This window comes from Malaya genurostris, chromosome 2, assembly GCF_030247185.1.
Source record: "Malaya genurostris strain Urasoe2022 chromosome 2, Malgen_1.1, whole genome shotgun sequence".
Classification (NCBI taxonomy): domain Eukaryota; kingdom Metazoa; phylum Arthropoda; class Insecta; order Diptera; family Culicidae; genus Malaya; species Malaya genurostris.
This window is the reverse complement of record NC_080571.1, coordinates 190,263,130-190,288,640: the sequence shown is the minus strand read 5'-3', so window position 1 is coordinate 190,288,640 and position 25,511 is coordinate 190,263,130. Positions and strand designations below refer to the sequence as shown.

At 35.6% G+C, this 25,511-nt stretch overlaps 2 protein-coding genes across 3 annotated transcripts in view; both read right to left on the bottom strand.

Annotated features, from left to right (window-relative positions):
* The window catches only part of LOC131432829 (protein hu-li tai shao), a 169,430-nt gene that overhangs the window by 23,566 nt on the left and 120,353 nt on the right, over positions 1–25,511 (bottom strand). The gene's annotated exons all lie outside the window — the stretch shown is intronic.
* On the bottom strand, positions 25–23,469 carry LOC131432830 (uncharacterized). The gene is made up of 2 exons (XM_058599369.1): positions 22,710–23,469; positions 25–1,255 (listed from the first exon to the last, which is right to left on the bottom strand). Exons 1-2 carry the CDS (start codon positions 23,143–23,145, stop codon positions 441–443), a joined length of 1,251 nt encoding a protein of 416 aa, XP_058455352.1. The 5' UTR covers positions 23,146–23,469; the 3' UTR covers positions 25–440.

The following is a 25,511-nucleotide window of genomic DNA, read 5'->3' as shown; positions in this document are numbered from 1 at the left end:
AAATAGAAATGTAACAATTATTATTCATCACCAAATGGAAAAGACCCAATCACCACTGTGTATACGTAGCAAAAATTATTTGATAATTGATATTGTATTGATCAAATTGTTAAACATTTTGTTAGAAAACTCAAACCAATACGTTTTCGTGAGCATTTTCGGCAAAAGGTTTTTCAATACATAGTACATGCGAGATGTTTGTTTTTAATCTGCCGTTGCCTTTCAATCCTAATTAATCGATCAACTCTTTTATTATTATAATAACGTGCGATGTAATGAAGTACTCCTATTACAACCCGACAAACACTACCCAAACTGAGCAATCTGAAAATATAAGCGAAACTATATAACATAAAAATTCTATATGTATTTTCGTATATCATTTTATAAAAGACATATTGATATTCATGGTAAAAAGACAAAGGAAAATCTTCTGTAAATTATTCGATCGCGTCAAAAAAGGTGTTTTTCACTCGTTCACAAATATGCATAGTCATCAGAGATGCAGTTTCCTTATGATTGGATTGAGTGGCACCGATTTCTTCCTGTAATTGAACTATTTGTATAACACTGTCGTTAATCTTGTTGAGCATTCCACTCATTTCAGTGATAAATTCTCCTTGATCTTTACAAATTTGCTTCAATTGTTCATTTTGAGGAACATCATGACCATTGTTACTGCTACACATTTCCAAGTTTTCATGCTCTTCATCTATGGTAAATTGAAGACTTCGACGTTTTAAATTTTGCCTTCGAAACTTCTGTGATGAACATGAAGCTTTACCTGCTGGAACTAATTTTCGAGATGAACTGCTAATTGACTTCTTAGCAGCATTTGCAGTATTTTCGTGTGTTTTGTTTTTTGTTGTAATGTTCATTGTTTGTAATTTATTCTTCTTCACTTTTTCAATATTCTCTAACACAAAATTACGATTTCGTTTTGATTTGTTCAATAAAATTCGCTGTGGCTTATGAAATTGACGCATAAATAGTTCATTCAACTGTGGATAATTAAATTTAGCAAAACTTGTTTCCATATCAATATTATTTTTATCATTATTCAAATTATCGATTTGAGCACATGTTACTTTGGACGAACACACGTCAATGTCTTCATAGTTCCTGCGATTTAAAATTTGCTCACCGATCCGGTGGTATAATTCAGGGAGGTTTCCATACGTTCTTAAATAATAATTGATTTTTTCCAAAATTTTGTGATCGATGTGATCTAGCTTCATGGCAAATATTGATTCAGCTGTTGGGAGAACGTATAAAGTAATCATGAAACAGGTTTTTTTCGTTTTTTAATAGAAGTTTTATCCTTAAGGTCTTTCGCAAGAATACTAGACAATAGATTTCAACAATACTACAATTAAAATGGTATCAATTCTATTGTCCTCTAAAAATATTTTTTGCTAGTAATAGTAGAACAATGAAATTATAATTGTGTTTGATTTTTAAATATATGGATTTTTAAAGGATTTGGAAGGCAAAATAATTAAACAATATGAAGTGAATATGTTTTCAGAATGGAACCAACCACTACAGATACAGATTTGATAATGATAAGGCGCGATTACTTACTTGAATCAAACGAAGGTTTATATTCAGTATACGGAAAATATAAAAAAAAACTATACTAAATCCACCTAGTGGTGTGATAATGCCTTTCTGTCAATAAATGTCATTAAAATATTTTTTGCTTTTTTATTCAGATATCGACGCCAGTAACCGCGTTTTTTCGCTTTTATCAAGCTTTTCATTTTAACGTCGAACGACGCGTAGTTTCTACAATTATCAGGTGTTCCGTTTTTCCCACCATGGGTTGAGAGGACACATTAATTTTTGCGCCAGATACACGTTTCGTCTGAGCTTGAGCGCAGTGTCCAGAATCAAGCCAGCCAAAAACGTACACTCTTCCTCCGGAGGAAGTTCTTGTGTTGTTTCTAGTTTCAAACATCGAATTTGCCTAACATTTAAAATCAATATTTCATGTGTCATACAAAACATTGACTGTCGCCGATGGTTTTAATCCGCTGGCGGTTGAAATCACCATCGGCAGATAATCGCTACAGTGGGGATCAGGAATCACCTTCCACGTGCAATCCAACCGTAGCGATGTCGAGCAAAGGAATAAATCAAGCGCACTTGGTCTTGCTGATGGAACAGGAATCCGTATCATTTCTCTTCAAGATTGTCATATTGAAGTTTTCGCAAATATCATGGATCATAGCTGATCTGTTATCGTCGTGAAGACAGCCCCATCCCGTACCGTGTGACCAACGTCGGTGCAGGAAGGAGCTCAATGATATCACTGAGCCGCTGATACCCAACCGAGGCTATTGGGGGAATGTAGATGTTAGTAATGCAAAGGTTCTTTCCTTTCATTGTTACATGTCATGCGACAACTTCAATGCTTGGTATGGAGGGAAGGTTAATACGATAGAAGGAATAGCACTTTTTGATCCGTATGAATCATCTCGATCCAAACGAATAATATTGAAGTCGTGGAAGTTTAGGTTCTTTTCTTTAATTGTTACAATGACAGTTCGTCGAGATCCCAAAATACCTGTGTGTGTATGTATGTCTGTGTGTATGTGACAAATAGTTATTTTCTCAGAGATGGCTGAATTGATTTTTACAAATTCTTATGGTCCCATAAACTACTGCTGAATTTTATCCCAATTCGACTTCCAATTCAGGAATTACAAGCTAATATGTGCAAATCTATGAGACAATGGGCACTCAATTTTCTCGAAAATTTCTTAACCGATTCCCGTAAACTAAGGAAAAAATAAAAGGTCTTGAAATCATTGGACAAAAGTATTTCGCTTGCGAATTACCACAAATTGAACACCGTATGATCAATATGCCAGTTTTTGGTACCATGGCCGAGGCCTTGGTAACGACGACATTGCGTTAAGTTTGCAATACCATTATGTTGTTTATAATGTTCCCAACGAATTTTAACGTGGAATACGAAACGAATTTTTTCTAAAGTTTTCAAATTGTTTACTTCACTTCGATTGAAGTGATAAGATAAAGTTTTTGAGAAATCCCCGAAGGTGGCTTAGTAATGCCATTTGCTCTTTTGTTTCATAAGTGAGGGAGTTTTGTTCAAGAATTCAATATTTCTCCCGTTTAACAGAATAATATGTGATTACTTTATTTTTATTTATATTTCCATCATAACCAAAATCTTAGCTTAACTTAATCCTATCATAAATTTCTCTGATTTACCAAAAATATTCAAAGCAGGAGCAAAGAAACAATGGTGATATCCATTCTAACCATTGTTGTGGGATGTTTGGAGGCGCATTTCAGTTGTTCAAACTTATTAATATCTCCAACAAGTTACTTCTTGCGATGTAGGAATGTTGCCATGGTGGTGCTCAAAGGTTCAGTTTATATCGTTCCTGACATGAAGTAACAAAAAGATACAGGTAGCATTGGACGATGAAATAAAGTTCTTGCACAGGGACTCACCTAGTGAGCCCGTTTGAACAGGCTTTGAACTGTGTTTTATTTTATTCTTTTTCAACTGCTTCCCCCAAGGGCATGCGAAATTGAATGCATTTCAGAGGTATTTGTACAGTAATCATTTGGTAGCAAACATATTTTAGACACTTGCCGGGTATAAATTCCGGTTGCTGTCCGTACAGTAACGACTCGAGTAACTCTATCAGGACCAGGATGTACGTTAATAACTCGAGCAAGGTTCCACTGAATGGAAGAAGAGTACTGATCACACATAATTACTACTGAACCAGGACGTATGATAGTATATGTACGATTCTGCTCTGATGCCTGCAACTCCAATAAGTATTCTTTACGCCATCTATTCCAGTATCGATGGAAAATATATTGAGTTTACTTGTAGTAATCGTGCCTGTTCATGTTAACGTTGCTTAAATCTTCTCCTGCTAAGGCCATGTTAAAAAGAAGGAACATTTGCGTAAAAGCTGAAAAAATGTTGAAAAAATCGTTTCTTCGCGGTTATGGTTGCGGTCAACTGCCACTCGGCAGGATGTCAAAGCATTTTTGTAAAAGGCAACATAGGATTGAAGGAATAATTCTTCCATTGAAACTTAACTTTGTATTTTCACTAAGTTGTTGATATTATTATTTTCATTTTTCGAGTTTCACAGAACTTTTGCCTTAAAACAGAAAAATGATAACATGATGTGATATTAATTGAAAATTTGATGAGTCGATATCATATTAGGATTTCAATCTGATGTTGCCATCATAATCAGATTTCAATTTGTTCTCATTTTGATGTTAGACTTTACTCGGGTATCTGAACTAAAAGAGTTTGCATGTCTTCTAAATGCAATAAAGATGTTCCAATTCTTTTATAATTGCAGATTTTGCCCCCCGAACGGCGGATTCCCATAACCCACCGACATTTGGCGCTTTAGGTAGTATGAAGACCCATTGAATTTCTTGAGTAGCGCATTCGATGGCTATTCGTTTCCGACTAAAAGGATTGTTGAGGGTATGATGTAGTTCATTCAGGAAACAAGCAGTTGTTAGGTCAGTAGCTAGTTCTAAATGCGTTGCTTTTGTGCTAAAGTAGACAAATACCGCTAAAGACTGTCCCAGAAAGTATGGACGCACTTTGATTTCGCTGTAAATAATTCACAAGTGTTAGATATTCAAATTTTATTCGATATACTGATAATATTAGACTACAACAACAGAATATTATTCTCAACATTTGCTACTTAGCCATTGTAGACTAGCTAGCGCACCTTCTTGCGAACGTTTCTCATTAAATTCCGTGCAGACGTCTTGGCGACAAGTTTTGACACTTTTTCCAATCTTTTTCGAACTGGTTTCGGCTGCTGAGGCATGTTTCCTAAGATGTGCCTTCGTTAATGCCCAAAATTCCTCAATTGGTCGAAGTTGTGGGCAATTTGGTGGATTCATGTCTTTTGGGACGAAAGTGACATTTTTGGTAGTATACCATTCTACCGTTGATTTCGAGTAGTGGCAAGAAGCAAGATCTAGCCAGAAGACAACAGGATCCTTGTGGCTTCGAATCATGGGTAGAAGTCGTTTTTCGCTGTTCATTGAAGCAGTGGTGATGAAGGGTTTCGAAATCTTACCGCAGCTACAAATTGCTTGCCAAACCATAGCTTTCTTACCAAATTTTTCGACTTCAATCGATGTCTCGGACTGGTTTAACACTTACCCTTCTCGCACCGTATAATATTGTGGTCCCGGCAAGGATTTGTAATCGAGTTTCACGTAGGTTTCGTCGTCCATGATTTTGCAGTTCAAATTTCCAGCAAGAATCGTATTGTACAGCTTTCGAACCTTCGGGCTGATGGATGCTTCTTGTTTCGGACTACGTTTTGGTTGTTTCTGCTTTTTATAGGTTCGAAGATTCAAACGTTCGTTAGCATAAAGAAAATTTGATTTCTAAGTGCCCATTTTTTTGGCCACATCCCGAGCTGAAACCTCCTTCTTTTGCTCGAACGCCTTCAGTATACGTTTATCCAACTGAGGTTTAGCAGGACCGTTTTTTCGACCCGTTTTCGGTTTATCCTCAAAGGTGTTATCCTCACTGAACTTCCTGATTGCATTTCGCACGGCATTTTCACCTACTCCTTCCATTTTTGCTATCTTTCTCAGTGACAATCCGCTTTCTGTGCACCATTTGTGCACAATTTTTCGACGTTGTTCTGCTGAAAGTCCACGCATTTCGAAACAAACTAATGAAAACGAATAAACAACTACACAAGTGGTTAGAGAAGAATGTAAACAACAGGACGCAGCCATAAAAATTGACAGATTCTGAATCATCGCGAAATGGCATTGGTTTTTGGTTGCGTCCATACTTTCTGTGACAGTCTTTATGTATGCCTTTGCAGGAGCAGCTTGCCGGTAAAGCGGTTTAAGATATATGGGACCACAGTAATCCACACCAGTATTAGTAAAAGGATGACTAGGCCGAACTCGAGCAGTGGGTAGTTGTTCTTAAGGTTGCCGTACATGAACCGGATTCGTTCGAAAGCATCGATAGTCAATAGTCAGTTTTCAGAACTGACTTGACAGCTCTTTTCTCATGCAATGGCCAACATTCTTATCTCACTAGCGCCAACGTTAACCTATGACCACCATGGGTACTAGGATGGGATGTTGCGAGAACAGCTGGGTGTTTTGCATCGTATAACTCTCCGGAATAGTGCAGCCGTCCGCCAACCTTTATGATGCCTTCATTATCCAAGAATGGTTTAAATAGCCGAATTTTAGATTTGCTAGAGACAAACCGATTTGATTCCAAAAGCTTAAGGTCATCGTGGAACTGCTCTCGCTGAACCAACCTGGTAAGTGTGAATTTGGCACGTTTTAGTTCCTTTATCGTGATGAAATTTTCTGTTATTCGGTTTTGGAATATCGACAATTTCTGACGAAACGAATGCAGTAGGCAACAGTTCGTAGCAATGTAAATAAATTTGAATAGCGGCTAAATAAAGCATTAGTATTTGTAACATCAGCCAAAGAGATCTTGGGCTCTCTAAATTCCAATTCTTCCGATGGAAAGTTGTTTACTTGACAGTTCGTTGGCCAACTTTCTTCTTCATTGCGAAATGATTAAGGACCTTGTTGCCTCAAATTAATGGGAAACACATCTCTACCGCCATACCCCTAGATACAAAATCTGCGGCATTCTCTTTTCCGGAAACATGATTCTACATATCCCCGAAAGTAAGGGTTTGAATCTCAGATACGCGATTCCCCACGAAGATCTTCCAAATATTAGGAGGAGATTTCAACCAGTGCAGCACGATTGTAGCGTCGGACCAAAAATACGATTTAGATGCTGTTATTCCCATTGCCTTGATAACTTTGGCGTATGATTTCGCTGCTTCCAGAGCAGCACACAATTCTAGTCTTGGTAAGACTAATCGTTTGAGGGGAGGAACCTGTGATTTTGGTGCAATTAGTCTGACTATAACCTGCTTGAATTGATTTTCACTATGGATGTATAAACACGCCCCATACGCCTTCTCTGAGGCATTTGAAAATACGTGAAATTGCGTCGCGACAGCTTCCTCAACGAAAGCATAACGATCTACTTGCAGTTCATTCATAAGGTGTAGTTGATCATAAAGTTTGTTCCAGCGAAATTCGAATTGCATTGGAAGGGAGTCATCCTATTTTACGTGAAGCAACTCTCCTCGGTAGGTATTTGACTTAGGACTTGAGAAAAATTAGAACACCATTTACGAAGCTTAAAGCCTTCGTTCTTCATAACAAGCAGAGGCGAGCAAAGAGGAAGCAGTGAGCCCATATGTTACTGTTTGTAACTCATAAATTTCGATCGGATCTCCAAAATATTTTGATATTTTCTATCATCCGGATGTACTAAAATCTGCCGATACATTTTTTCGACATCTGCCACTAGTCCAACCAGATGTTTTCGGAAACGTAGAAGAACTATGAGAAGTTCATACTGTATAACTAGACTTTTCGCTAGTACAGGGGTTCCCAAAGTGGTCGATATAGACCCCTTGGGGTCGATATCCTTTTTGAGGGGGTCGACGTAAACGAAAACTGACTATAGGGGTCGACGAGGTCTAGAAATCGACCCCTATCGTTTGATATAAGTTCAGTGAGTATCCGGAAGTATCCGGTCCTCGCTGATCCATCGAAAACCACCCGAACTTTAGTGGTTGTGCTGGATTCGTTTACAACTGGATGATGGGGTAAAAAACATCCCTACTGTTGTCCTTCCTTAATATCCGATAAAGATTTCATTTCCATGATCTTTTTCATGTGACCCAATTCTAAATACTCTTCCATGAAGCTAACGTATTGTTCGTTAAACTCACGGTCACGATGCAACCGTCTTTCTTGGTGTTGAAAACGACGAAAAGCTAACTTTGCACTATCGCCTAACATGAATTTGAAATTGACCCTTTTTGACAATTTGACTATACAACGCCCTTCGCGCGAACGAGTGTAGGTTCTAATGAACTGCTCTACGGTATCAGCTTCTTCCTCTGTCTATGCTGGTTGATCAGAGAGCTCTTCACGTTTCTAAAATTGCTCTAGCATTTCCATGAGTCTATCTTTAGAAACCTAATGCCAAAATACTTCTTTAAATCCCTGTGTTGTTGTTCTGCCAGAGACTATCCATCGGAAAACCATGTTGACTAGTATCGGTAACTTTGGTCCAAGATTAACTCTAATCGTTGCACCGGATACTAAAAATTCATAGTACCATTCAGCTCCAATAAGCAGATCGATTTTATCCGATTTGTTGAACGTGGGATGCGCCAGTTGCACCGTCGTTGGAATATTCCGGCAATTTGTGTCAACATTTGTTATCGGCAAGTTTCTTGTTACGGATGAAAGCACTAGAAAACTCTTGCATCGCGAGTATGTTGAAACACGGGAGTCAACGATTATCATCACAGAATATTTGGCTCGTGCACCAGATTGTCCGACTCTTCATCCAATAGGTTTTAACAGACTCCAGTGAAATCCAAATATTGTAGTAGATTCTTAGAGAGATAAAAGACCCAGAAGCACCTCACTACAGTTGTATGGCTTAATGGACAGGTACTCACCCGAGTTCCTGTTTGAACAGTCCTTGAAACTAATAGCAAATATGCGATGGCATACCCACACCAGTTGAAGGATGAATCCTTCGAACTTCAACTTTCGCGCAAAGCTCTACAAGCCCTATAATATAACTTCAAGCATAAACATATGAACCAGTAATCTCAAGTTATTCATCGATCCATCATCTTGCCCTTTCCTGATTCCGAAATCCTGGATTTACGAGGGAGTTTTGTGCAAGAACTAAATATTTCTCCCGTTTATTCTAATATTTTGTAAGATAAGCTCAAACGGTGAATAGTTAAGAGTGAGCAAGCGTAAGTAAAAAAAACCTTTTTTAATCCACCTATTGGTGTAATGGTGCCTTTCTCATATTACTTATATTTTCAAAAATATCACCAGAGGATTCTGTGAAGAATTTTTTTTTTCAAACTTGAATAAAATAAGAAACTTTCTTTGGGTATAACCTAACATAACATTTTCAATTTGTAAACAGTTATGTCAAGTTAATAAGAATTTTTCTTTACTTTGCATCGTCGCACTAAATGATTAAACACACTTTACCCTTTAGTTCTAGAACCGGAATTCGGACCCGCATGAAATTTAACAGCAACCTATGAGTCTATAGGAACTATTATTAGAGCCTGTTTGTGGAAATCATCTCTTAGAAAATTGAGTGAGTCTCGTTTTAGACTTTTTGACCACTATTTTCGGTACTTTTGGAACCTGGAAATTGGAACCAGTATAGTCGAAGTCGGTTCGTTTAGTAAGTTACTAATATAGCCATATAGAAAGGCTATAAGTGTACTATTATAGAAAAGCATCATTATCATAATTTTGTAATAACACTAACAAGTAAGTACAAATTAAACAAAAGATTTAGAAATTTACATTTTTTCGCTTAAAAAATATAAATTTAAATGTGGCAACCCTGCATGCTATACGAAGTTTAACAAAGCACGCTGCGAACGGAGTAAAGCCGCACGTACCGTTGCATTCTAGATTTGCATTATCATTGAACGAGAATTTGAATGCCCTATAATGCAGGAACCGGGAGTCGGATCTGGATGAAATTGTACAGTATATTTAAAGACAATGGGGGCTTTAATTTGAATCACTATTCGTGAAAATCGGTTTAACCGTTGCCGAGAAATCGAAGCGAGTTCCATTTTTGTAGATATTCTTCACCATTATCGGTGCTTTTGGAAGCGGAAATCGGGGACTGGTAGTCCCAAAGTAGTTTTATATATTCTCTAACTAACATCTGCCAACAAGATGAATTAAGCAGTAAATTTTATAAAAATTTGCACCTCACCTGTGCTTGTGAAAAAACACTCATAAAATTGAAAATTTTCACTCATCGCACTGCAATACCAGAACCGTCGGATCTGGATCAACTTTTCAGGGACTTTTAAAAGAATTTAAGACCTTTTATTTGCTTCTTAGTTTGTGAAAATCGGTTCAGCCATCTCTGAGAAACGTGTGTGACTTTTTTTTCCTTTTTTGGTGCATATCACCCTGTAATTCCGGAACCTTGCATAACCTTTCTATATGAGAAAGGCAAAAAAGAAACAGAGTTTTCCGAATTAGCATCTCGAACAACTTGAAACTGAACAGACAGATTGCTTATTATATAGTTTGCAGGCATATTTAGAGCATCAGCTAACTCCATTTTGTTTTCCTTTTATCTAGCATTCCAGAATCAACGCCATTTTGGCTATAACCTTTTCAATAGATTTATCTGGGAAGTATTTGCTGAGAAGTACACGCTTGGTACTCACACAAGAGTGTGTAGTTTTCCTAATACCGCCATCTTGACAGTCGATCTAGCCATTCCTATTAACCCATTATGTCCTAGCGTATGATATATCATACGCAAAACTTCCTATATTTCATTACGTGTTTACTTTAGAAGTTTAATACTTAAGGCCATCGTCCAAGTACCATGCGCGCGGGTGGTTTTAGGAAATTTTCGATGGAAATTTCGAAAAATTTGCCGAAACCAAAAACATACAGACCTTTGAAATACTATCTACAGGGTGAAAATGGCTGGAAAATTCGGAGGATTTTCCGAGTCTTATCAAAAATAGCTCTCAAAAATGAGTGTTTTTGTGATCTTTCACAATTATCTGGAAAAATAAAGCGATGACATAAACTTTTTTTTTCAAATAAACTTTATTATGGATACACAGATTACATTCGGACACATTTTTGGAAAACCTTTTCACGCTTTTCATAGAAAATCCACGAATTTCAAAAATTTCCACGAAATCGGTTATATGAAATTCGTTGATTTTCCATGAAAAGCGTGAAAAGGTTTTCCAAAAATGTGTCCGAATGTGATCCTTGTTGCCAGCATGAGTTTTTTTTTGAAAAAAAAACATTCATTCCATCGAATTATTTTTTCAAATAATTGTGAAAAATTACAAAAAAAGCTCATTTTTTCAGCGCTATTTTTGATAAGACTCGTAAAATCCTCCGAATTTTCCAGTCATTTTCACCCTGTAGATAGATAAAAGTATTTCAAAGGTCTGTATGTTTTTGGTTTTGTCAAATTTTTCGAAATTTCCATCGAAAATTTCCTAAAACCACCCGCGCGCATGGTACTTGGACGATGGCCTTAACAGCTTAATAAGAGCACTAGATAGTTTTCACTTCTAATTTCTTTGTATGTTAAAATTGTTTCAACGTTTTATTTGTATTATAACCTGGCAAAGTTCACACAAATGACCAAAGAAAAGTAAGCAACATATTCTATGATTTTATGTTCGAAATCATAGGTAATAATTCCATCTTTTGACAAACCATTGCCAAAGGTTCAAATTAGTTATTTCTGTAGGGAAATTCCAAAAATAATAATTAAACAATAAAAAATTATTGTTAACATTTGAAAGTATGATATATCATACGGTGGGATAATACAGCAGTATTTTTTTCAAAGAATTTTCCGAATAATAGAAGTCTTTCGAAAATCTCTTGCCATCAGCAAATAAAATCCAGTTTGTTTTATCTTCGAAATGTGAAATATTCAAAAACATGGCTGAAAAAAATAGTGATAAGGATAGGGACCCTTTAAGATTTGACGAACACGTGAATATGAACTAAAACGCTAACTTAAAACCTGTTTTAAATCACCTAGTGGTGTAATGATGCCTTTCTCATGTACATATAATATTGTGGTATTCTATTCAAAATTTTTCTCTTCGATTTTTGAAAGAAACCAAGAGATTGTTTGTGCATAAAATACAGAATAAAACAGTGATTTGATTGCGTAAGTCATCCTTAAGAAAACGAAGTGGGTTATATGCACTTCCGGCACCGGAACCCGAGAACCGGTATAACAAAAGTCGGTTGGTACGGCCACCAACTAACATGACACACAAACTCTACTAGTTTTTATTCAAATTTTGAAGATTTTATACATTTCTGCCATCGCACTCTAAATTACGATTAAAATGTTTGTTGCAACCGAAAATATTTTAAGTGACGGTGTACAACATTGAACACACTTTACCCTATAACTCCGGAACCGGAAGTCAGATCTGGATGAAATTCAGAAATTCCGTATGGGACCGGAAGACCTTTCATTTGAATCTAAGTTTGTGGAAATCGGTCAAACCATTGCTGAGAAAAGTGAGTTAGATCCATTTTGGTATATATGGCCACTATTTCCGGTACTTCCGGAACCGGATACCGGGAACCAGGATAGCCGGAATCGGTTTGTTTAGTTGCCTACTGATAATGACTATCGATTTATGTAGTTTTGAGACCAGTTTAGGAATTTTTTTACGTTTTTTGTTTCGCCGGTTTTAGTGACGGTGTACAATATTGAACACACTTTACCCCATAACTCCGGAGCCGGAAGTCAGATCCGGATGAAATTCAGGAATTCTGTATGGGACCGGAAGACCTTTCATTTGAATCTAAGTTTGTGGAAATCGGTCAAACCATCGCTGAGAAAAATGAGTGAGATCCGTTTTGGTATATATGACCACTATTTCCGGTGCTTCCGGAACCGGATACCGGGAACCAGGATAGCCGGAATCGGTTTGTTTAGTTGCCTACTGATAATGACTATCGATTTATGTAGTTTTGAGACCAGTTTAGGAAATTTTTTACGTTTTTTGTTTCGCCGGTTTTAGTGACGGTGTACAATATTGAACACACTTTACCCTATAATTCCGGAACCGGAAGTCGGAACCGGATGAAATTCAGGAATTCCGTATGGGACCACGAGACCTTTTATTTGAATTTAAGTTTGTCAAAATCGGTTCAGCCATCTCCGAGAAAACCTAGTGAGATTATTTGACACAAACACACACACACATACACACACACACACACACACACACACACACACAGACATTGCTCAGCTCGATGAACTGAGTCGAATGGTATAGACACTTTTCACTAGTCTGTTTTTCAAGTGATTGCACAACCTTTCTATATGAGAAAGGCAAAAAGGAAGTATGAATACCTCCAGAACTTATTAAACACTGGAAAAAGTATCAAATGAGCTTACGATACTCCCAACAAATCGTTCAAATATCTAAGATACCATACAAATACAAATAGGTAATCCATTGTACTAAAAATGAAGAAATGGAAAAAAGGAAGTTATTTTTTATTTTCGATTACATTACACCGAGATCCAGCAATAAAATTTAAGTGTGTTATGAATCAGTAATTAGTTTCATAATGATTGGTAGTGTTGGTAAAATTTCTGAACCGTGCATCATAGCGGCATTAGTACAAAATTGCAAACTCTCTATGGAGATTGATACTGGTTCGGCAGTAGCAGTAATTAGTGGAAGTGTATACAGTGTATTATAATGAAAACCATCGAAGATTTAACACCGCTTTTAGGATAATATTGGCTAAAAGTTTTCAACCCAAATTGAAAGGATTGCTTCATGCAGGTTCATTCAGTAAAAAAACATAAATATTGTTGAAACAAGTATTTGAAAATGACTTCACTGAACCAATTGCAGGTTACGAGGCTGAGCTCACCTTTAAATCAGCACAACCGATTTTTAGAAAAACCTACCAATTACCGTATAAAATTAAAGATAAATTTTGTGAGCATTTCGATATGCTAGGGAGACGGAAGTGATAACACCTATATCTGCGAGTGAATGGGCTTCACCTGTAATAGCAGTGATAAAGAAAGATGGAAGTATAAGAATGGTAATCGACTGCAAAGTTTCTTTAAATAAGATATTAATAGCAAATAGTTATCCTTCTCCACTAGCAAAGGACATTTTTTCGTCTTTGTAGGGATGCAAAATTTCCTGCTCTCTCGATTTAGCTGGTGCATACACCCAGTTGAAACTCTCTCAAAGATCAAAAAAATATGTGGTAATTAATACGATTAAGGGTCTCTACTCATATAACCGTTTACCACAGTGGGCAAATTCAAGTTCTGCAGTATTTCAAAATGTCATGGATCAAATTCTCAAAGGATTAGACGGTACTTGTGATTTGGACGATTTGCTCATAGCTGGAAAGAACTTTAAAGACTGTTTAGACAATTTGGAAAAAGTCCTCGAAAGATTATCCAAAGCTAACCTACATGATAATTTCAACAAGTGCCAATTTTTTGTGTTCTCTTTGCAATGTTTGGGACACTTCTAAACAAATAATGGGTTATTACCAGCACCCTACAAAATCTTAACAAAAACGTGACCGAATTAAAAGCATACCTTGAATTATTGAATTATTATAACAAATTGATATCAACTATTTCCAAGAAGTTTAAATGTTTATACAATCTTTTGAGAAAGAATATTTCTTTTGAATGGACTAAGAACTGTGACGATGCATTAAATCAAAGCAAATCTAACCTATTGAAAGCTAATTTATTGACTTTTCATGACCCAAAATTGCCATTAATCGTTATTACAGATGTATTAGCACAAATGGAAGAAAAAACTGAAAGCCCTATTTTCCTTAAACTCTGCACAACAAAAATATCCGATTTTACACCTTGAAGTTTTGGTATTAGTATGTGTGATAAAAAAGATCCACAAATCCCTCTTTGGTCTAGCATTTACGGTATTCATTGATTATAAACCATTAATTTGTATTTTTGGGAAGGAGGGACGAATATATGTTACGAGATTTCAGCGTTACATTATGGAACTATCTATTTATAATTACAAAATTGAGTACCGCCCTGATCTCAAATTGGGAAATGCAGACTTTTGCAGCAGGTTCCCTTTAGATCAAAGTATACCAGATAGACTTGATCAGGTTCACATACACAGTTTAAATTACTCTAATGAATTACCTATAGACTCTTCTCTAATCCTAAAAGAAACTTAATCAGACAAATTTTTGGCGGAAATAATAAAATTTATGACTTAGGGTTGGCCAAGCAGAATCGCGGTACAATACAAAGACCTTTTTGCGCAAAGATCAGATTTAGAACTAATGGATGGTATTTTGATGCTAGCAGACAAAATTATAATTATTCTCAGCCTAAGGAATACAATATTATATATACTAGATGCAAAAAATCAAGGAATAATCAAAATAAAACTTTGGCGAGAAGGACGGTGTATTGGCCTGGTCTGTCTAGACATTGAGGAGTTTGTGAAATCATGTGATACGTGCGCAAAAATGGAAATAGTACCGAAACCCAAAAGTACTTATTCTTGGATAGTCACCACACGGCCTTTTAGTCGTCTGCACGCGGATTTATTTTATTTAGATGGGAACAATTTTCTTTTAATAGTAGACAGCTATACTAAATGGTTAGAGATCGAATGGATACGTTCCGGTACAACAACTATACTGATTAAAAAAAATTTGCATCCGTATTCGCTCGATTTGGTCTTCCAAACGTGGTAGTGGACCACTATTCATTTCACACGATTTTATAAATTATCTTGCGTTAAATTTCTTAATAGTCCACCCATCCGGCTAGTAATGGCCAAGCTGAAAGGATGGTAAGGGTAGCAAAAGAGGTGCTAAACAAATATTTGCTTGATGAAAAATTAAAATTTTTAGACATAGAAGATAAATTAAATTTATTTTTAATAAATAATCGAAATAGTTGTTCGGGTATAAAGGGTACATTTCCATCGGAAAAAATGTTATCGTTTAAATCAAAAATGCTATTGGATTTGATTAATCCAAATAAATCATATAAGCATTATTTAGATAATGTTAATGAGAAGATGCATTTCCTTAATCAAAGTAGATTGGAAGAACCTAATAGACAACCTAAACACGATCTAGATAAGCTTGTGGCAGGGGATAAACTATATTATAAAAATGTTAACAAATTCCCTAGATGGTTGGAGGCAACCCTGATTAAAAGTTTGTCATTGAATGTTTTTCAGGTCTTAGATGTGTGAGTGAGTGAGAAGTAGATCTTTAGGCGAGGAAAATGATTTTGAAGGCTTTCCGGATATCTCGGTTTAGGAAAACAGAACCGGGTCAAGGCGCGTAAAAGAAGTTCCATAGTCATGCGATCGAAAGCTTGTAGCAACTAGGTGTAGTGCACTGGAGTTAGCTACTGTCGAGAATTCAATTTGAAGTTAAGAGAATTATTGAACTATTCAAGTCTGAAAATTTAAAATGTATTTGCATTCGAATAATTTTGTTGTACAAATCAGCTTGTTTGCTTAAGGAAAAAGAATTTTAATGACAACCCTTTCTATCACTCAGTGGTGTACTCGATGACTTTAGGATTAACATTCGATGAAATTAAAGAAGGCTCATTCGAGTTTCAGACGTTGATACAGACGGAGTCTATAAGTGCATGTGTCTTTAGAATTGAAAGAAAATTATTGGTACAACTATTTCAAAAGTATTAAGCATTGGCTTATTACAACAGAAGGATTTGGAATAACGGAAATGGAGTTCTTCCGTATCATTTTATTTTTAACCTTAGGCTTGTCGCTATTCCGTTTGGGTACAGGCATGATCAAAGAATATAAGTTAACTAGGCTAAGTTAGTCTTGGAATAGACTCCTAGTTTTGATAAGTTTCGATAAAGACTGATTTTGTGGTAGTCTTAAAAAAAACTGATTAGCTCAAAGAATAATTCTTTGGATAGCTAGCCATAAAAAAGGCTGATTAATTTATTACTCTTGAGATAGACAGCAGCATTGTTAGAGTAAAGGTTTTTCTAGACCCCAACGTTTCTGTTTGTTTTTTTTTTTTTGTATTTTTGTGGTTGTTCAAAGTAAAAACTACGATTTTTCACGAAAAAATCTACCATTTTGTCGCTGTAAAACCTCCCCAAAGTAAAAAAACAACGATAATGAAAACGTTGGGGTCTGGTTTTTTATATGTAGAAAGTGTGTGCAAAATTTAAAAAAATAGTTCAGTAGTTTTTTAATGCGGACACGGAGTTTCAAAATCTGCTTTTGAGGAAAACGCGTTTAAAGTTTTTTGTCTATAAAATCAATGGAAACAATTTATTACTCAAGGAAGCCCATAGGGTCTAACATTTTCAAAAAATCACATTTTTCTTTTATAATTTGTTATAATAAAACATTTCAAGAATGGTTTTTTAACTTTTTAAGTTTATCGAAGTAGAAATAATGGGCCTGTGTACCGAGCTTTTACTTTTTCGCAGTATTTATTTATTTATTTCCTCAAGCAAATGTAGACTACATATAAATTGTTTACAATGTTCACTTACATACTACGCATTATTTCTACGACAAAGCTGAGTTTTGATTTGATTTTTTGACATAGTAAGGTCAAGATGTTCGCAGTATTGATTGTAATGGCGCATTATTCGATTGACTGGACTGTATTTTGTATAATTTGTTCTAGTGTTTCTTTCTAAAAATAATTTCCTGGTTCGTAATTGACGGCTAGGTGTATAAAAATTTAGTTGCGATAATAAAGAAGGTGATTGAATGCGTTGAGAAATAATGTCACTGATAAAATAAAGCATTGCAAGGTCGCGGCGTTCTTTAAGTGTTTGTACATTGATGAGCATGCAGCGTGCTTCATATGATGGTAGAGGAAATGCTGTCTAGTTTAATTTACGAAGTGCATATAAAAGAAATTGTTTTTGAATAGATTCGATGCGTTCTTCGTGAATAATATTGTATGGATTCCATACTAGGCTGCAATATTCCAAATTAGGTCTGACATATGTAGTGTATAATAATTTTATTGTGTATGGGTCCTGAAAGTTATGACTGAAGCGTTTAATAAAGCCCAGCATGCTATTTGCTTTATTGATTATGGTATTGTAGTTTTCCACAAAAGTGAGCTTGGAGTCTAAGATTACGCCTAAATCTCTTACAATTTTACATTTTTCTACAAGTTGATTTCCTAGATGTATGTTTGTGGGTATAGTTTCATTTTTCCTACTGAAAGTTATTGAGTTACATTTTTTTACATTAAGTTGGAGTAGACTTTTGCAGCACCAAATGTAGAATAGATTGATTTCGTTCTGGAATATTACAGCGTCGTTGATATTTTTTTTTCCATGAAGAGTTTCATATCGTCTGCATATATAAGCACTTTCAGATTTTTGAGTATGAAGGAAATGTCGTTTATATGTAAAATGAAAAGGAGAGGCCCTAAGTGAGAACCCTGAGGTACGCCAGATGTTACATTAATTGGTTCAGACAGAATGTTTTGGAAGCGGACTACCTGTACACGATTCGTTAAGTATGATTTGAGCCATTCAAGAAGAGTATGTTTTATGCCATATTTTTGTAATTTGTGCAGAAGTAAAGGTATGTCAATACGGTCGAAGGCTTTGCTAAAGTCAGTGTAAAGAGTTTCTACGTAGTTGCCGGCGTCCATTGCATTCAGAGTGAATGTCATAAATTCTAAAAGATTTGTTGTAGTTGAGCGGCCTTTAAAAAAGCCATGTTGTTTGTTTGTTATTACATTTTTAAGTTGATGAAAAAGTTTTTCGTTTACAATTTTTTCAAATAATTTTGGAATGCATGAGATAATGGCTATTCCACGGTAGTTCCGAATGTTAGATTTTGCACCAGATTTAAATATTGGTACAAGAAAGGAAGATTTCCATGCTTTAGGAAAAGTACATTTATTAAGTGATAAGTTAAAAAGTAGTTGTAGTGGTAGTGTAAGTTCTTCGGCAAGATTTTTTTTAAATATTGGTGGTATACTGTCAGGTCCAGGCCCTTCTGAGGCGTCTAAGTTTTTCAGTGCTGTCGAAATGTCATGTTCTGATAGATAGTTTACAGAGATGGAGCTAGAAAATGCAGGTATGAAAGAGAAGTATTCACGGTCACGGTCAGTTTCTGAATAAGATGTATATACTTCTTGGAAAAAATTTGCAAATTGATTGCAGATTTCTGTACTATTTTTCCCTACATGTTCGTCGAGGTGCATTTGAGATGGAAAATTGTTGCTTTTTAGTTAAGTTTTTGTGTAGTTAAAAAAGTTCTTAGGGCAAGTCTTTATTTCGTTTTCAATTTTGCGGTTGTATTCTTCGTGTGCTGTGTTAATGGCTATTTTGAGTTGATTGCATAGATTTAAGTAATTTTGAAGATGAGCGTCACTTTTTTCTTGTTTGTAAGTTTTGTGTGCATTTTGTTTCCTATTTTTCAAATGTTTTAGTTGTGAATTGAACCATACAGGTAATTTGCTGTTATGATTTTTTCTTCTTTTCATGGGCAAAGTTTCGGATAATATTTTGTTTATAATGTGATAGAATTTGTTTACTTCGACATTTCCTTCTGTACTCAGTATGTTCCGCCAATTTATTATACTTAGTCTACACTTGACTTCTTCAAAGTCAATTTTATTGTATTCCGGCACTTCCTCATATTCCAAGTCGTAGGGAAGGGATGCATTGTGTGTAAATAATGAATATTCAATTGCGGTGTGAAATGCTTCATTTTCCATAATGGCAGGTTTGATGCATTCACACAAAAGTCTTCTGTGCAATTTGTGAAAAAAAGGTCTAAATATGCATTTTGTTGATTTTTTACGGAGTTTACTTGATGTAGGCCAAAATTAGAAATTTTGTCGAAAAAGTAGTGCAATGTTTCGTTTTCTGCAACGACTGGGAGTAAGATTGATTCATTTTCAATGTCAGAAATGAAGTCCGCATTACGTTGATTGAAGTCGCCAAAAATATGTAGCTTTACTTCGGGTTCCATATTCGAAATAATTGTGTCTAAAGATTGAAAGAATAATTCAAAAGAGAATTTGTTCGCATTTTCGGGTGGGAAGTAGACAGAGCAGTAAATATGTTCTTCTCCCAATATTGAGACTTTGGCCCATACATGCTCAAATTCTTTATATTTAGGAGTAATAATTTCTTCAGAAGTAAAGCCAGAGTTTATGGCTATGAGGACTCCACCTCCAGATTTTTTCTGACAGAGAGATAAATTTCGGTCGTGCCGGAATACGTTAAAATTATTTCCAAATACTTCTTCGCTTCTAACACTTTCATCCCAGCTGCTTTCAGTTCCAAGGATTACGTCGAAAGAGGAGGTTATTAAATTTTGATGAATTTCTTTCATTTTGGCCGGGCTTTTCATGCGGTTGAAATTTTGGCAATAGACCAAAATTTCAGTCACATTTTGTCTATGAAGCGAAGAAGTTTTTGAGAATTCTGGAATACTTACATTACTAATTCCTGTTTCTATTCCTTCGTCAGAGGGCGTCGTTATTTCCGAAAATTCGGCCTTGTAAAATTGTGTTCGGCTTCCCGGATTAGTTGGAGTCGGCGGATGTGTTCACTTGTCAAAAATTTCCCATAAGAGTCCAGGTCGGCCTGCGCTTCCTTAGGTTTCATTCCATATTCCTGATGCACTTCGATGAAGATTCGTAGAAGGTGGTCAGGTGTTGTTGGAAGGCCTTCTGATGCTAATAGCATTTTTATACTAGTTGGTGTCATACCCTCGATGCATACTGTAGATTGTTGATTTTTCATGTATGACAAATACAGACGGACGACGTGCATTATTTTCGGGTCACGAAGTCTTGCTTTCAAGAAGCGTTCGTCGCCATTTGCAGATTGTGAAGTAAGACGTACAATTGGAGGACGCATTGGATCAATTTCGAATTGGCTGTCTGTACTCATGTCCTGTGATACTGTAGATGTATTTATGTTCTGTGATATTGAAGATGTGTTCACATAGTTAGTGGATGGTGCAGCTTCGATGTCATTACTTCCTAAGACCGGAGTAGTGTTGTTTTGAATACTTCTTGTTCCTTTGTAAGGGTTGATGGTTTCACCTTTTTGAAAATTTATGAATTTTGAGGCAATATCTGCACCTGGATGCCCGGAGAATTGAACCCGTGCAGCTGCTAGTAAGTCCTTGTCCAAGGGTAAGGTATATTGTAATGACATATTATTGTTATTGTTGTGGCAGGTATTGTTACTATTAGTGTTCAAGTTGCTGTTGTAGTGCACATTATTGTCGTTGTTGTTGCTGCTGCTGTTGTTGTTGTTGTTGTCGTGTTTGCTGTTGTTGGAATAGTTGTTGTTTTTACTGCCAATACTGTAATTTGTATTATTTTGTTGTTTCCGCTTCCGACGTTTTCGTCTGAGGTTTGCTTTTTCTGCTTGTTTTTCTTGCAGTCGTCGAGTACGCTGTTTCTTGTCATACTCACTCCAGTCTCGTTTCCAGATTTTTTTTCCTCCAATGAAGCGCCAGACACTGTCGCATGTTTGAATTTCCTTCTCTTTGAGTTCTTCAGCTAGAGACTTAGGTTTGGTATTTTGGTCTTTGATTCCGATACTGGAGATTGAAGTCGATATTGCTTTGACTTCATCCCTCAATTCTTCCAGAATAGTGTTAGGTATTATTGTAGGGACTTCAGATTTGGTAGGTAGTAAGAATTTTTCTTCGAGGCGAAGAAGCCGTTCGCTCATTTCCTTGATGTGCTGGTCATTGACTTTATGGCACTGTGTAACGAGGCCTCGAATGACTGCATGCGCTGACCTACTTTACCGCAAATGTTGTGGTCGTTTCTGCTGATACTGGACAATGACTGCTTCACGTCGATGAGCAAGCGCTCGACACTGTCGAATATTTCCAGGTAATGGGTTTTCATGTCTGCAGTGGTCCGGTGATACGTTTCCGTTTGATTTTTTGTGTGCTTTAGAAGTTGCTCCTGTAGATGAAGTAGTTTTAGAGTTTCAGCTCCTGTCCTTATTAAATGTTGACAGTCGGCACACACTGGTACCATAAATGCCAGAATAAAATTTTCTTGATGCCGCTGCACGCCGATGCAGGCTGAATGGTACGATTTTTCACAGAATTCGCATTTCCAAAGGAAGCGATCGTCAATATTAACACACGATTTTACACCGCACTTCATTATTCTATGTTTAAAGATTTCACGGAATATTCTTGAAATGTTTACAATAAGAAAATACAAAGAAAAAAATAAATGATTTTTAAAAAGGGGTGGACCCTACCCGCCTTTAAAAAACATATCTGACTAATTACTAGTCTTCAAAAAGACTGTCAGTGATTCAGGCAGTCTTGAAAAAGACTGAAGCCTCGCTGCAACTCTAGGTAGTCAGGAAAGCTTTTCACACAGTCAGGAAATCGCTGCCACACTTTTCGTAGAACAACTATGATTTTTCTCAACCACTGCACCATGTTCAACTAAAACCAATGGTAACATACATTCGCATCTGTATCACGATTCTGGTTTGTTTAATTCTGGTTGAAAACTCGAGCACACATCTGCGTGAACATTTCAAAAGAGCCTAAAAAGGTTTTGCAAGATGACATCACAAATGAACTCGTGATGAATAAAATTCAGGTTGTACATATATCGGTGATTTGTTTACATTATCAATAACACGTATTAGAATTAGAATGAACACGTTAACTGTCAAATGATGTTCATTCAATCTTTTTGTGAGGTTATGCAATGTTCGTGCAAAACCTAATAAGACAGTGCTCACTATAAATTTAAATTTCATGGTCCTTTACTTGGAAATACGTGGTTTTATCTATTCAAATCGATGAGAAGTAATAGTTCCAAACAGTAGGTACAAGAAAATTACAAATCGACACAAAATTGATTGAGCTGTAAGTGTTCAAACCCTAACCAGTTTAATATACGTATACTTCTTTAATTCTCATCAAAAAATGTTTCCCTACTGTAATATCAGTCGGTTCCATTCTGAATATTTGAGATGATAGCATTACCTGCATTATGGATACTCTCAGCTGTATTTGGTTCAGAGTATTGAAGACAGTTCAATTTTTCAAGAAAGTCGCTTTTGCTCTTCATATTATAGTAATGGATATTCCGCAAATGATCATCGCATACTTCAGACAGACGCTCTAAATTATTAAATCGTTCTTTCATTTTCATGTAATAAAAATCATAAATCGAATTATTATGATAGTGATGTATAGTTCCAAGTTGCTTGCGGTCAAAATTTAATTTCGTTCTCATGACTCGATTCAGACTGTCATTAGACATTGACAAATATCGTTCGGTAGCGAATATATCATTCAATGAGGTGGATCTACTACGACGTACATAGTCTGATTGTATGGTTGGTATATGAAAGTGTTGTACAAACGGCACGTTCATTGCGGAACGAAATCCAAAATACGCACTATTTCGATATGGCATATAATCTTCACACTTCTGTGCTAAATACGGAAATGACTTGCTAGATAACGAAGTTGTCGAATATTGCACTGATACAGTCTGCGGTACTGAAGTGCTTTCTGTCCATGAAGATGAACACCTAGCAGGAAGATCATTACTTGTTTCAAAATAAAAGTTCTCCGACGCAATACTTCCGGTGAATAACTGTATAGTCCTTTTATTATTTGGGCACGGAGAATGGTCATGATTACTATTACATTCATCTTTTACTAATTGATTCGCATTTGATGTGATATCTTCTTGTTCAAGATCTTCTCTATCTAGATTGTTTGAGTTAAACAGAGTATGTAGTTGTAATTGTAGATTTTCAAGATAATAATAAACTAATTAATATTATTGATACTATTACTACAACATGCAACATGTAACATGCAACAAATAGCGAAATGAAAGTAGATTGCTTTTAATAGCAAACAGCATATTCTATACTTAGGCAAAAATTATACGGAATGTTTCAATAATATGCTACGAATTTTAGACACAATGTCGTATGAGAATCATAAAATTTTATGAATCCATTAAAACAGAAATTTCATTACAAATTCTTGTTTAATTTATTCGAAATTGTAAGGAACATTATACGAAATTCTCAGATCGTCTACCTCATGAAATGCTCACACAAATAATGAGAAACGGGTGCGACCACTTTTGTTGACTGAATTGAAATATGTTTTTTTTGGTCATTTCTTGATTTTGAAACATTTATTTCACGTTAACGGCCAACGTTTCGAAGGTTTATTCCTTTATCTTCAGGGCAAAACGATTACAAATATTTTTCACCAAGTAGACTACAACAATAAAAATAACAGATACGAAAACGACTAATCTGCAACAAATACTTCCCACGCACATGAAGGAATAAACCTTACAAACGTTGGCCGTTAACGTGAAATAAATATTTCAAAACAACAAATGACCGAAAAAGCCATATTTTAATTCAATAACACAAATATTATAATAATGATAATGGCCTTTAACACTGACATTATAATAGAAAAAATTTCTACATAATAAATTTATGAAATTTAAGTTTTAGAAAAGTTTTATGCATCTTACGATAAACCTTTTGGTTTCATTACTCATTTTGTTTAAGTGTAGAATTAAGGAACCAAACGTAAGTTAAATCACAAGTTCAAAGTCCGTATAAGTTTACTCATTCTAGTTACTGTTTATCAGTGATACTCATAATAATAAACTAAAAAACCTCTAAAAAACAAGTTTGCCTAGTTACACATATTTTAGGAATAAATGTCGTTCACAAATTTATCTACATTATTCTTTAAACTTTTTAGACCAAGAATTACCGAAATCTTCATCTATTATGGTAGAATTTTTCCTAATCCTCGTAGTGGCTTATGTCTCATATAAGTTTACATCTACTGAGCCGGAAATGCTCACCATAACCCTTCTAAACTTGATCAGTAACCTCAGGGTAGCTTTTAAATAAAGCTAAGCTAATAAAAAAATTGGTTGCATCATTTCCAAAAAAATTAAACCCATTAAAAATGTACGGATAGTCGGTTACGTCACTTATACCATTATGTATATTATTATGTGTTAAGCTACTATTGTGTCATTGATCAAGTTCGATGCTCAAAGGACTGTCATTTCTTGTTCCAGAGAAAAATGGTATAAGTGACTTAACTACAAAAACACTTTTTTCACAACTCTATTTTGTCGGAGAGTTCTAAACAGATTTCAACAAGATCAAGTGACGTCTACTTCAGGTTCCGAAGTTATAATAGTAGAGGAGACGTAAACGACAAAACGCTCTTTTTTCTCCGCAAAACTTAGAATCGTTTGAAAACTACTGTTGATTTATTGATCGAATTCGTAGATAAAATGCAATAAATCAACAGTAGCTTTCAATAAATTCAATTCAAACAAAAAATGCAATAAATCAACAGTAGCTTTCAAACGATTCTAAGTTTAGCGGAGAAAAAAGAGCGTTTTGTCGTTTACGTCTCCTCTACTATTATAACTTCGGAACCTGATATAGACGTCACTTGATCTTGTTGAAATCTGTTTAGAACTCTCCGACAAAAAAGAGTTGAGAAAAAAGTGTTTTTGTAGTTAAGTCACTTATACCATTTTTCTCTGGAACAAGAAATGACAGTCCTTTTAACATCGAACTTGATCAATGACACAATAGTAGCTTTCAACCGAGTCTAAGCTTGTTAAATTGGTTTAGCCAAATTATAACAAATTGAGCGGCTATAAAAAGATTAGTTTTGTTATGTCACTTATATCATTATAAATCCGAAACCAGCAGTGATAGCAATTTGAGCTTCGAACGAGCCTAAGCTTGTTAAAATGAGTTTGACCAT